Genomic DNA, 14,729 nt, shown 5'->3' with positions numbered 1-14,729 from the left:
TGCACAGATATACTGGAATTCCATATGTTTGCATGGAGCAGGAGATTTACATCCTCACTGCTTCCTCAGGAGACAACAAAACTTTAAAAAATATTTCTGGCTGGGAGTGTGGATGTGCTGGAGGGCAGGAAGCTCTGCAGAGGCATCAGGACAGGCTGGATCCATGGGCTGAGGTTCAGCAAGGCCAAGTGCTGGGTCCTGCCCTGGGGTCACCCCAAGCCCTGCAGCTCCAGGCTGGGGCAGAGGGGCTGGAAAGGGCCCATCAGGAAAGGCCCTGGGGGTGCTATGCCAGTGGCTGGACAGGAGCCCAGGGGGGACAGGGGTCCCTGGGCTGGCCCTGCTGAGGGACCTCGAGGGCTGGGTCCAGTTCTGGGCTCTGAGAGCCCTGGAGGGGCTGGAGCGTGTCCAGGGCAGGGAACGGAGCTGGGGAAGGGGCTGGAGCCCCAGGAGCGGCTGAGGGAGCTGGGAAAGGGGCTCAGCCTGGAGCAAAGGAGGCTCAGGGGAACCTTCTGGCTCTGCACAACTCCCTGACAGGAGGGGACAGCCAGGGGGGGTCGGGCTCTGCTGCCAGGGAACAGGGACAGGACAAGGGGAAACGGCCTCAAGCTGGGCCAGGGGAGGCTCAGGTTGGACACCAGGAGGAATTTCTCCATGGCAAGGGAGCTCAGGCCTTGGCAGGGGCTGCCCAGGGAGGTTTGGAGTCCCCATGCCTGGAGGTGTCCAGGGAAGGGCTGGACGTGGCACTCAGTGCTCTGGGCTGGGGACAAGGTGGGGATGAGGCACAGCTTGGACTCCATGGGCTGGAGGGATTTTCCAGCCTCAGTGATCCTGGGATTCTGTGACAGTCTTGCAGAGCTGACCTGGGGACCTCTGGCTTGTATTGTCTATCTATTGACTGTCTTTATTAGTAAAAACTCTCATCAAGAGTAGAATAAAATTGATTTAATGCCTCCCACAATTGGACATATGGCAGTTCCTGAAGGGGTCACACTTAAGGTTGATCTGCTTGAGAGAGTTTATGGTTTCCAAAAGCTCTCTCAGAATGTTCCCAGCAAAGGCCATTAAAGACAGAAAGCTGCCAGGAGACAAAAGGAGAGGTCTTCTCATGGAGAAAGAGCTGCTCTGGAGAGCAGGAGGCCACCACCTGTGACCCTGAGGCTGGGGCTGCTGCTGCTTGATAGACTCAAAATTTAGATGGATAAGGGTTCCTGGGAGGTTTCTGTAAACATTCAGCCCCTCAGAGCAGCAGAAGAGAAACAGAGTGAACCAAAATGAGCTGCAGGAAAGACCTTGCCTGGCAGAAGCACCTCAGTGCTTTTCCAACAAAGATTAAATCAAACAGAGATAGAAAAAAAAACAACCCAAACTTCCAATGCGAAGAACAGGCTCTGGGATGACAAATCCCCTCAAGACAGCCCTAGGAAAGCATCAGCTCCATGCTGATGGGCTAGAGGAAGGATGGAATGTCAGGAATCACCAGGAAATTCGAAGGAAAGCAGCAGGAAAGCAGCAGGAAAACAGTCTGGCTTTATACAAACTACAGCACCACAGGAGTCAGCTGAGCAAGCTGGGACTCTCCAGCCTGAAAATTGCCCACAATTCAGCATTTTCAAGACATATTTAGTAAAGGGAGACATCATTTCACTAAAACACAGGGTTTTTTTGAACTATCTGAATGTTTAATATCTAGGATAATGCTGAACATGCTCTGCTCTAGGAACTCTTCTCCACATTTAAGTATCTGACTTTTACAGCCTAATTCTATGCTATAAAGACCCAGTGTTAGCTCCTTACAGGGGAAATAAATCTGCAGGTGAAGCTCTTCCCACTCGGGCTCCTTCTCTGCCAGCTGTTCCCAGAAGATGGGAGAGAGCAGGATGGTGTCAGACCTTTTTCATGTATTTTTATGATTCTGTACAAATTCTGTACAAATTTTCTCTATAATTCTGTACAAATTCTGATTAATTTGCTTCCTCTCTTCAGATCTATTTCCTGATGTGGAAAATGAAGATACACTGGAGATTTACCCTGGGACAGATCACCTGTGGGATGTCTGGGATCAGGTCAAAGGTCAGGAGAACAGGAAGCATGTGAAGAAGAAGAGCAAGAGTGTGGTGATATTCCCTGGAATACTCCAGAGCTCTGGAGCTCCTGGAAAGGTGCTACAAGAAGGAGCAGAACCTTGCACACCAAACCCACCCTCTTTGTGCTTTTCCAGCCCACCCAAAGGGATGATCATTTTGTGAGCATTCCAGACAAAACTCGGATCACAGCAAGGAAACTTCTGGAGAGAGTCCAGGGGAGGCACCAGGATGATCAGAGGGATGGAGCAGCTCTGCTGGGAGGAAAGGCTGGGACAGCTGGGATTGTTCAGCCTGGAGAGGAGAAGCTTTAATTGTGGCTTTCCAGTGCCTGAAGGGATTCCCCAAGAAAGATGGAGAGAGACTCTTTATAAAAAGACCTTCACTTCTCCAGTGGTCAGTCTATACAAAACCTTTCCAAAAGCCCATTTCTATTTTCAAAGGGGATCATCTCTTCCTTTATGAGTAGCTTTTACTCCTGCCTCTTTCAGCATCTTTAGTAAACACCCAAAGTCTACCTACTGCTCACTGAGAGGATGAGAGACCCAGAAAAAAAATTTATTTTTTAATGTAATAAAACCAAGGGGCAAACAGTGATTTCTGGGGTTGCACTATACAGCCAAACATGTGGTTTCTGATAAAGATCATCTTCCTGCACTTCCCCTCTGCTAATGGCTCTGCTGTCACTTGAAACTCCCAGGAGAGCCTTAATGCCTTCTTCCTTTCCTGGAATTAGCAGTGGAGGTTTCAAATGGAGCTTCCCTTTGACTGAAAATGAATCAGGGGAGGCCTGAATTCAGCTCTGTGCCAAACAAACATAATTCTGTGAGATTTTCTTGTCAGGCACCTCAGCCTGATTAACACCAGGCAAGGCAGGGGAGGCAGAGCTCCTCTGTAAGTCACACGTGGGGATTAGGAATGGCTGCATCCCTCAAGACTAAATCAAAATTGGCTTTTTAAGTAGGTGCCAATGTTTTAGCTTATTAAGGCACAAAATATGTGGTTCTCTGTTTATTTTTTAGCAGAGTGGGTTTTGAGGCTTTCTGAGTGAGGCCTTTTGACAGCAGCCGTGGTATTTCAAAGCTGCCAGGGCTCCAAACCCCTCCCCTGGATTCTGGGATGGGAGGATGAGCCAATTTCAGCCCAAGGGCTGTGAAAAAAGGCTGTTCCCCTGGAGTCTCCAACATCAGAGGCTCTGCTGGTGTTGAGCAAGTGACTCTATTGAAATCCCAGAATCATGGAATGGTTAAGAAAACACTTTAAAGATCATCCAGTGCCACCCCTGCCATGGGCAGGGACACCTTCCACTGTCCCAGGCTGCTCCAAGCCCCAAAGTCCAGCCTGGCCTTGGACACTTCCAGGGATCCAGGGGCAGCCACAGCTTCTCTGGGCCAACTGTTTCAAAAGCCTTTTTTGTTGTTTATATCCTCACCCAATCTGCTGGATTTTAAACACAGACCTCTTGGAAGATGTAAAATTCATCTTCACCTTGTTGACACTCTGTATTCAGAGCATCTCACCCACATCCTTCCAAGTCAGGTTGAAATGCAAACACAGAATTATTTAGGTGGAAAAGACTTGTCAGATCATTGAGCCAAAGCCTCAGTCCAGCATCTTGTCCAGAATTTACATCATGGTGCTGCAAGGAATGTCCTTAAGGGGATTTTCGTAATTATTTCCTGCTCATTACTTCAGCTCATCTGCATTAACCACTGAGAGGAGCAGCAGATCCTGAAGGATCCCCTGGAATGGGTGACGTGGAGTGTGTTTCTCATGTACAGAATTGTACGCTTCCACCTCATCAGCTGTAATTAAATACACCAAAAAGAGAGTGGTTTGATAAAATTTTAGTTGCACTAGGGCACTCTGCACTAAAATAGCCATAAAGCCAAGCACCAAAACCTGTTATCTCCTCCTCAACCCCAACTGTTCAGCATCACACCTGGATTTTCCAAGTAGAAAAGCATAACTGAGATGTTTCAGCAAGGAGGGACTCGACAATTATCAACTCTCCCGCCTTTAGTGTTCCATTCCCAGTTTATTTGGCTCTGAGTGTTTGTGCCTGGCAATTCAGTGGAGAAAAACAGAGTTCTGTTTTCCAAGACTTCTCCTCATCTCTTTATTCCCCACTGCTGTAACAGCCCAGGTTCCCATAGAAACTGAGAGTAAAGAGCAGAAGTGTAAAATACAAATGAACAGGTCCAAGCTGACAATGTTGTGTTTTATTAGACAAATAAATACCATTAATGGGCACTGGGCTTTTCTAACGGCAGAGCCAGATAAGGCTGCACCTTATCAAATAAAGAGATGGCACACAAATTATAATGGCCAGAGTCACTGGGAAGGGGTTGATCCCACCTCTGGAAACTGAGTTGTTTTCTGGATTATTCAGTTTTGGAGGCAGTAAAACTCCAGCTCCTCACTCACAGGTCTGATCCTGACTCCCCCAAATCACCCCAAGTCACTCTGGATCTCATCCCTCAACACTTTGCAATGTGGGAATGGGGTAACAAATACTAATTTTGAAGCTTCTCAGGTGGACTTCATAATTTTAAATGAGTATTGGCACAAGGATTGAAGTTCTCTGTACTGTTTCACTGTAAAAATGAGTTTATGAGGAAAGAGCAGGTTGGATGCTTTTGGATGTATCTTGAAAGTGATCCTGGATAATTTTATTTTTTTAACAGTGAAAGGATTTTTTTAAAGATGAAGGACACTTCAGGAAAATTATCAAGTTGATTGAAAATTACCTCTGTGAAATTATCAATTTGAGTCCAACATGACAGTAGAATTCTTCCCAACAAGAACACTGGAAATGGGAGAGACTATAAATTATTATACTGGGACTAAAACTATTCTAAGCCCTACAGGGTTTTTAAAGGCCATAATAAAATATGACTGAATCATTTTTTTCTTAGAGACTCTTTCAATGCCATTTACAAATATTCCACGAGTGTTTATCCTTAGGCACTCATCTTGTGCCTTCTCCAAAGGGATGACACAGATCAGCCTCTCCTGAGCCCCTGCAGCAGAAGGAGTGATGAAGGAAGATAGAAATGGGTTTTTTTCTAAGCAATGCCATCCGCTGAAACTTGTGGAAAATTAGGAAAGCTTTCAAATAGCTGAGGTGTTTGCAAGTATTTTCATTTCCAAGCCAGGCTGTGCCATCCAACACTTACTGACCCAAAAGGAGAATTCACTGGAGCAGCCCCTGTTGAGTTTTTGAGCAATGCAGTCCCTGGCACACCACAAGCTCAGCTTTCTTATGCTCAGCTCCTCTGTTTAATGGAACAGGAGATAATGCAGGTAAAATAAAAAATATTTGAATTTCTTTCCCCCAGCTGTGTTTAAAACAATGTTGCAAAACACTTGAAGAGATTCACATAAAAGGATGCTTGGGTCGAGAGACTCCCACGTCAAACCATCCCCAACCCACTGGGAAAGAGAAGGTACAGCACCACTTGTTCCCAGGCTTCACACCTCCCCTGTCTCTCCTGAGAAGTCTGAGTGGCTTTTCCATTTCCAAGGAGCTGTCCTGGATAACGAGGCACTGACAAAAACCTGCCTGCCTAAGAAACAATGGAGAGGTTGAAACACAAATAGTAACGGGAGGAGATATTCTTCATTTTGATGCTGCATTTCCCAAGCTCAGTAAAAGAAAGTTTCAAATGACCAGAGTTTTAGCTGGTTGCAAGAAAAGCATTGATATTTAATTTTCAGGGGAATTTGGGAAGCGCTGAGTGTGGTCCGTGACCGGTGCAAGGCTCATTCCTGCAGGACTTTACCCTTTGCAACCATAAAATATGACAGCAAATCCTTTTTGCATTAAATGTCAGCTTCAATACTTAGCAATGGCATGTGTGAACAGCAGGGAGCAAAAGCCTTGGAGCAGCATTTTCTCCTGGATCCGCCGTTTTTCCAAGCAGGAGGTCACATCCTCACTAAGCACTCACTCAGCTCTTAAATATTTTCATGTCTGAATCTGACCCAGATGCAAAATATGACAACTCAGCTCCTGCATGCTTATTAAAACAGCTGATTTGGAGCAGTGGGGTTGGTAAAACAGTTTTCAAAGCTGAACTCCAGGCACTCACTCCCTGAGTGTAGGAAATGACTGGGAAGCTGGAATGGGGGAATTTAAGGGCACAGCTGATGTTTCAGAAAAGCCAAGTGGTGGCTTTTTAATTAGTGCCAAGCCAGCATCTGCAGGGACTCCCTGGCAATTTCCCTGTGTGTTCCAAGAGTCCCAGCCCTGGCCTGGCCTGCTGCCAGCCCCACTCCCATCTTGGGCTCCTCAAAGAATTCTGAGCCATGGGAATTCCATGCTGCCCTCCAAAAGGAATGAGGTCACTCCTGCACAGGAGCAGCCTCCAAAGGGCTGAAGGAATAGCGATCCCTGTGTGAGAAATGCACCTTGCTGACGAAGCATTTTGGGATGGAAACACACCCAGGTCTGAGATTTAATCTGAGACTAAGATTAGCACCAGGACCTGGAGCACTGAAGGGGGTGGGGGGGTATGGCACACTTGTTTAACACAGATCATCAACAGCTGAGCAGATTCCAATTGCACACTTTGGAGCTCATGGTATCACTAATCCCTCGCTCTGTGATCAATAAATGACATTATTTGATGTTTTCTACGGAGCAACAATTGTACAGGAAAATCACAGCACACCAAGAGATAGCAAAGACAGGGCTCAAACACATCTCCCTGTGCTGCTTTGCTGAGCTGACAGAGCCAGAAACACTTCACTGTCATCACGAAAATGAATTTTAAATACAGCCATGAATGAGGGGCTTTTAACTTGCACCAGAAATTTAATAACAAAAGCCCCATTAAAACCTCCAGGTAGTTTTACATAAATGTCCAATATAATGGGCCAGATCAGGCTTTCATCTCGCCTTTCAAGGTTTACAGGCACTGAGCTATCACACATATTCACAATGTCATCTTATCTATATTTCTGATGTTTTATCTTGTTATACCTCCACAGAAGCTGTGGGATCAGCTAAATCATGAGAACAGCTTCTCCTTTTTTTTTATTCTCCTTTTTTTTTCAGGTGATTTAAAGATTTAGAGCTCAGCACTTCTCAAATCATTTCATGGAGTATTCAGTGAGGCACTGAGAAAATGGAGCAAATGCAACTGAGGACAAATCAATGTAATTGGAGCAGAGCACAGCCAGGAAAATCAAGAGCACTGCCCAGTGTGGGGTGTGAGATGTGCTAAATCTGGTCCAAGGCCAGGCTGGATGGACTTGGAGCAACCTGGGAATAGTGGGAAGTGTCCCTGCCCATGGAATTGGATGGGCTTTAAAGTCCCTTCCAACCCAAACCATTCTGGCATTCCAAGTGCTACAAACAAGCACATAGGAAAAATAATATCACATGGTGGCAGTTTCTCAGGATCCATAAATAATAGTGGAAGCACCAGGATTTTTTATTTTTTTAAAAAAATAAAGCTCCATTACTCATTGTTATGGTATATATTACTGTAATGGGGAGCTGTCACCTTCCTGGTGATCCCAAAGACAGGAGCATCACATCCTGTGGGTCCCACAGCTGGGAGCAGGGAAGGCAGAGACCCATCCTAGAATCCCAGAATGGTTTGGAATGGAAGGGATATTAAGGATCATCCAGTGCCACCCCCTGCCATGGGCAGGGACAGCTTCCACTGTCCCAGGCTGCTCCAAGCCCCAAAGTCCAACCTGGCTTTGGACACTTCCAGGGATCCAGGGGCAGCCACAGCTGCTCTGGGCACCCTGTGCCAGGGCCTGCCCACCCTCCCAGGGAACAATTCCTTCCCAATATCCCATCTATCCCTGCCCTCTGGCACTGGGGGGCCATTCCCTGTGTCCTATCCTTCCATCCCTTGTCCCAAGTCCTTCTCCAGCTCTCCTGGAGCCCCTTTAGGCATGGAAAGGGCTCCCCAGGTACTCCCCAGGTAAGGTTGAGATGAGGGTAGAAATCCTGAGTGGAATGGGGACTAGATTTAGACTGGAAGCTATGTATGGAAAACAATTTGAGCCCTCAGGAGAAGTGATTGTTTCCTACAGGGAAGAAGAAAATGGGTTTGTTTTGGTGGCTCAGCTGTGGGTGAGATGGAGGTGGAGGCAGCAGCTTTGGGGTTAAGGCTGCACTGGGTTTTTCACTTAAAGTGGGATTAAATTCTTCCATTTCACAGTTGGGTGACTGAATTTCATCTTCCAGTGTGACACAATTTCTGTCCTGGGGTCAGCTGAATTCACTGGGCAGTTTTCAGGTACCACACTCACTAATGTTTGCAGGGAGAACAATGAATATTCACTCATTTTGAAACAGGAACCCCCATCCTCTACTCCTTCCCCTCTCCCTGAAGTTAAAACAACCAGCATTTCCAAACCTTGGAACTACTCCCATAACTCCTCGCCTGGGAAGTTTTTGGGGTGAATGGGAAGAAACTTCTTTATCTGGCATCACCTGTTTCCAGCAGTTCCAAAACCACTGGTTCCCTGTAGCAGCAGAATCACTCCGTTTTATTTGTTTTACATTTTGTTCATGTGCCTCCCTGTTATTTAAGTCAGCAGGTAACAGCAGGACAGAAATAGCCCAACTTCCAGTGGTGTAATCCTTAAAAGCTGTTTAGACAAATCCTCAGGATAGCTCCAAAATGTGCTGGACAAACAATTTACACCGCCAGGGGTGCACAGAAATGTTTTAATGCCGCCTTTGCCTGGACCCCGCCCCCCAAAGCTGGCCAAGGTTTCTGCTTAAAGCACCGAGCCAGCGCTGCAGGGAGCTCCAAACTCTGGCATTAGCAGAGTATTCCCAGCAGCTCCTGAGAGAAGGATTCCCATCCATGCCAAAGGAATGGTTGATATTTCCAAGGCCCAGACTATCAAGCACTCCCACCATGTGCAGCTGGAATAGCCACGCATATGAGACATCCACATCGCGTTTCTGCTCCCTCTGGAATTTGTTATCCTAGGGATGATTTCTGCTGTAGTTTCACTTCCTCGGGGCAGCCCTAATTCCATAAAAGAAAGAGGGCAGCCCAAATCCCACAAACAAATGCAGGCAGCTGTTGGAAGAGCAGCCTGCTTCAGAGGCCTTGGCTTTTCCCCACTGAGGCTTCCATGTGACATCTGCCCCAGCCCATTATCACATCCAAAGGTCAGCTGAGCAAAGGGAGAGCTCAGATGAGCTTATTAACAGAGATTATTACCTAAACAAAACAACCTGGCTTTCAAAGGCCATTTCACATATCCCTGGTGGGTGACAGAGCATTCCCAGTGCTCTTTCTCCAGAGAGAAGCAGCCACCAAGTCCGCCTGGTGTGGTCTCTGTGTGAACAATTCACGTCTGCAAAAATCCAGCAACTCCCCCTCAAAAAACAAACTCACATTTAGCATTTACCTTCACTTACGGACATCACCCTGTGTGGTCTCTTGCTGGGCTCTCATATTTTCAAATGATTTCTGAGATGTTTTCTAATTGCACCCCTATTTATTACAGCAATCAGGAAAATCTGATAGAGCTGGATACAAACTACCAGTGGCTTCAGGATTGAATAACAAATTATTTAAGGCTGAACGTTGGGAAAAGTAAAACTCTCCAGCAGGAAGAGAAAAAGTTCTTCTGTATTAGAGGCCAAATAATGCCACCTAAAATCTCAGTTTTTCTGAACAGCAAATGTCCTAGCTCACACAAACTGAACAGGTATCGATGATCAGTTATTGCTTCCACACAGCCCTCACCAGGGATGAGAAGGGTTTTAATTATTTACACAGCTTAAAAGAAATGACTGCAACCTCTGCTTTTTATAGCCCTGAGGAGTTTTTTCCAGCTTTTTGCACATCCCACGGGATTTCTCTCCAGTCTGACACCACGGATAGCCAAGGCAAAAGCTGCTTCCCAGATGCTTCCTAATTCAGGGAACAAGGGACACAGAGGGAGATGGAGCCTTCAGCACAGCTCCCTGACACCGTAAAGCCAGCAAATAGTGTCTATTGCAGGAAAAATGACATTCTGTGCCTTGGTGGATTATTTCAGCCAAGGTTTTCTAGCCCAGCACCAAGTCAGACCTCACTAAATCATCCTCTTTAAATGGCAGTTCCCATTTTTGAACCCTAACTCTGCCTCTTTCCCTCCTGGCAGGGGTTAAAATTTTTTCTTGGCTTATCTCAGCCTTATTTCTAAACAAAATAAAACCATCCTTCCCTAATGCCCAGTTGTTTTAGCCAAATAACCCCAGGGCTGGCTAGATGTCCAGAGCCCTGCAGAGGCAGCACCTGCAGGCAAAGCTTTCCCAAGCTTTTCCATCACAGCAAAACAGGAGTTTCCATGAAGATAAACTGGTTTCTGATCCTTTTTAGGGAGCTGAAAGGCCAATCCAGCCTCAGTATGTTTATGAAGATGTTACCTCATCCTCTGTGGATCAAGACTGTGACCATCACTTTGACCCACAGATATAAAAGTTGCATTTCTCATTTCTGGATCCATGGGTGGTGAGATCTTTCCTCTTTTTCCTCTTACCCTTTATTTATTTTCCTTTCTTTTCCTTAGATTTCTTTGTACTTTTATATTGCTTAATTTCCAAAGGTGTATAAAATGGAAAAATATTCATAACCACTCTCTGCAGCAAAATTAAGTCAATTAACTCCTGGGATGCTTTATTATGAATAAATAGTGTGAGAGAAGGGGTGTAAGGTGAAAAAGGGGATTAGAAAGGGGGACTAAAACAAAAGGTGTTGATAGAATCATTCAGGTTAGAAGCAACCTACACTGAGATAATCCTGATTATTTGAGTGTTTCCTTCATGTCCTAAATGCCAGTGTAGCTGGGCCTGGCACTGGGACACGAGTGCTGACCTTCTGGACTCCCATTTCCTCAGACAGTGAAGCAAATTTGCCTCTCTCCTTCCCCTTTTAGGAGGCAACTATAATATTCATTAGTTAATTAAATCATTAAGTCATTTGAATACATTTGAGAAGTAGAATATTATAATTCATATTATAGTCTGCATAATCCTATAATTAAGATTATAGCCTACAATTAAAATCTTGGTCTCACAGATGACATGCCTGCAGTTGCTGATTTAAGTAGAGGGAACACAAAGAATGGATGTTAAATGGAACTGCCAACCCCAAGCTGACAAAAAGCAGGAAACTGCCTCTAAAATAAAAATAAACTCAATAAATAGTTCAGCTCCTCCAGGCCTGGAGGACAGATGGATACACAGAAAGATATTCCAAGCCTGTAACTTCTGCCTAACATCCTGTCAGCCATGCCCTGAGCTCTGTGACTCCAGGGATGTGCTCCAGCATGGAAATGGGAAAAAATCCCAGTGCCACTAATTCTGTAGGCATTTACAGTCCAGTCCTGTACATTCACAGCTCCAGAATGGGTTGGGTTGGAAGGGACCTCACAGCCCATCCCGTTCCAAACCCTTCCACCTCCCACTAGAGCAGTTCTGCCCAAGCTGGCCTTGGTTATCCTTGGTGATCCACGGGATGCATCCCAAGGCCTTTTCCCAGCTGGCAGTGAGCTCTGAAAAGGAGATGTGAGCTAAAAAAAGAGGAGCGAAAACATTCCATGGGATTTGCGTAAAGCCTCACAAACCTACCCACGTTTTATGTTCTGAGTTCTTCCCTATCACAAACCTCCCCTTGGAAAAAATAAGCCCTTGAAGGACAATTAGCTGGAGCTAATTAACTGCTGCTTGAAAAGGAATCCAGGTTAAACTTGCTGCCAAGGAGACTTTTCTCCCAAGGAGTTTTGCCTTGTGAGGTAACTCTGGAACACCAAAACTTTCTGGAAGGGCTCACAATTCTTCTGGGGTCTCTCTCCAAGGAACTTGACAATTTTTCCCTCCTCTATCCATCTTTCTGCTGGTTTTCAAGGAGCCCAGCAAACAGGAATGTGGAATTTGACTGCTAAATCCTCTGTTTTTCAATAGGGCATTCCTTTTTCTTTGGATGTTTTTCCAAGCAGACAACACTGATCCCTCCTGCTCTGAGGGAAAATGTCAAGATGTGACAATAACGTCACTGTCACCTCTGCTCTGCAGTGACAGGCCTCCAGCATGGGCCTCTGACTTTGAAGATAAAAAAGTTGCTATCAAAATTAATCGGTTCAGATTTTTTGGGAACAATTCCTCCATCAGCAGGGCCTTGCCCTTCCATTAGGATGAAACACTTGGCATTAGAAGTAAAGCATTGGAGAAGATAAAAGCTCTTTAAATGTGAAGGTCAAAGCCCAGTGGCTCCCAAAAGGAAGAGTTTCTTCCAAAGTGGTCCCAAACCACAGCTTCCCACATACTGTACAGCAGATCCTAAAATTCCCCAAACTATCCTCAGAAACTCCTCAATCTGCATCCCCAATGTTCCTGGGGTAATAAATACTCAAGAATAGAACTTAAAATTATAGATGTGGGAAGGGCACATTTTTCTTGGTGCTGATGGGTTGTGGTGGCACCTCCAAAAACCTTCTGTGACCTTGATGTCGTTTATGACCCCACCCAAAATTCCCCAATTTTATTCCCAGTGTTTTCTTCCCTTCTGCTCTGATGGAAATCAATATAACCCAAATAGTAACACTCAAAAATTAACATAAAATAATAACTGAATGACCCTGGGATACTTTGAATCATCTGTCTGAAACATTCCATCCCCCAAATCCCCTTTTTTGGGGATGGTAAAGGAAGTTGATGGTCTCCCACCTTTTTCATTGGGTCAACAAGAATTTAAGGAATTTAACCTTTTTAATGGAACATCTTTATAAGAAGGAAGCTTACTTTTGTTCTGAGGCAGGGAAATATTATTCCAATCTGAAATGCAACCCTTTGAATACCTTAAAATGAATTAAATCTAATATTTCAAATATCACTCAAAGATAAGAAAAGAGAAATCAGTGGGTATGTTGCAAGACTAACAAGTTTTCCTTGTGAACTGAAGATTTTTGAGATGGATCTTAATTTCTGAAACAAACCAAGAGTTATTTTTTATCAATACTTAATTGGGAATTCTCACTTCCCCTCCACAGAGGTGCCCAATACCTTCAGCAGACACCATTCCAACCCCTCTGGTTTAATGAGAAGTTTCTATGTATAACTTAATTGGAATCTGTAATTTAGGCAATCACTCGGAGCATTTGACTTCGAGAAAACACTTCTCCCCCTCCTTAATGTGCTATGAAAAAAATCCCCATAAAAGCAAAATAATTGAGAGGGGGGGAAAAGAAAAGAAATTTTGTATAGAGCAAATTTAATTTTCTTTTCAACAACTTCTGCCTTTGAATTGTGTTTGGTTGATATTGAGCACCTCCTGAAGCAGAACAGGAACCTCTTGAAAAGCTTTAATCATTGGGATAGAATCAGAGCTCAAAGATTACAGACTAAAATCAAATTGCAGCTCAAGAATGAATAAAAAGTGGGTTTTAAAAAAATATTTTAATCTAATACTCTACAGTTCCCTTCTGAAAGGAATGAGTACTTATTGTGGGCTTCAGATGAATATATTGCTTCACATCAAGGCAGCTCCAGTTTTTAACAAATGACAAATTCCACTGCCCATCTTTTGTCTCAAAACATGTTTGACTTTGGAAAGTATCTGAGAAAGGTCAGAGTTCTCTAAAGAAATTAAATGTCTTCAACAATTCCCTCAGGTGCAATTCCAAGATCTGGAGTTTCTCACCTCACAATATTCCAATATTTCCGGAAGATCCACTGGATTCAAATATTGTGATTGAGCAGGACCTTGGGACAACCTGGCTCTGGGCACTGACCAGAGGAGACCTATCTCCACATTCATGGGGAGAACCAGGAAGGTTCACGAGGAGGAATATTCCTCCATTCAGAGGAGGAATCTCTCCTTTTTAAGCTGTTTGGTATTACTGTATGAAGAACAAGGATGTTTTTTTGGGAATTCCAGTGGTGCACCATCAACAAACACAAGTTTGAGACTTGATGCTGAGCACTTACTTTGCTTTTGCTTCTGCGTCCTCATAGGCTTTGTTGGAGACGTCATCCAGGCCCCCGATCAGGTGCTTGAAGGAACTGTAAAGACAAAGGGACACTTTGAGAGGAAAATCACTGAAACACCAAGCTTGGGAAATACCCTGATGATCCTCCAGTCCCACCAGCACTACCAGGTCCACCACTTCAGGTGGTCCACTCTTCAGGTGAACCTGAAGAGATTCCAACTGGGAGCCAAGAAATCCAGTGTGGCTTTTTGGCAGCAATCGGGGCTCAATTGATGCCGGTGACCCACCAGGTCCAGGCCTCAGAAACGCTAGAGATGCAGAAACCAACACCAAGAAGATCCAAAATTATTTATCCAGCCCACTGAAATGGCTGCTGGAGGTTTTCACCCTCCAGTAGAAGCTTCAGCATAAATCTGCCAGTGTGAAGTGTGGTGGTACCTCAACCATCACATCCCTGTCCTCCAACCCTTTTACAGGAGCCCTGTAAATCCTTCTGCTTCCAAAGTGAAATTTTTGTTTCTGGATCCCAGATGTCTCATCTTTACAGAAAAAGCATCCAAAAACACATCAAAGGGGGTTCAAACTGAAGGAGAAGGAATTCAGGTTGGATATTGGGAAGGAATTGTTCCCTGGGAGGGTGGGCAGGCCCTGGCACAGGGTGCCCAGAGAAGCTGTGGCTGCCCCTGG

General features: G+C 45.0%; 1 protein-coding gene across 6 annotated transcripts in view; it reads right to left on the bottom strand.

Moving 5' to 3' along the window:
• Window positions 1–14,729, bottom strand: part of PRKG1 (protein kinase cGMP-dependent 1) — a 362,401-nt gene that overhangs the window by 40,230 nt on the left and 307,442 nt on the right. For all 6 annotated transcript variants that reach the window (XM_014259495.2, XM_005530727.3, XM_088059523.1 and 3 more), the window contains one exon: window positions 14,041–14,115. In XM_014259495.2, coding sequence (XP_014114970.2) covers window positions 14,041–14,115 — 75 coding nt within the window. The remainder of the gene's footprint in view (window positions 1–14,040; window positions 14,116–14,729) is intronic.

Source organism: Pseudopodoces humilis, chromosome 9, assembly GCF_049639895.1.
Source record: "Pseudopodoces humilis isolate 2021_Gansu_Grassland_sample_001 chromosome 9, ASM4963989v1, whole genome shotgun sequence".
In the NCBI taxonomy this organism is placed as follows: Eukaryota; Metazoa; Chordata; class Aves; order Passeriformes; family Paridae; genus Pseudopodoces; species Pseudopodoces humilis.
This window is presented reverse-complemented; position numbering and strand designations above follow the sequence as displayed.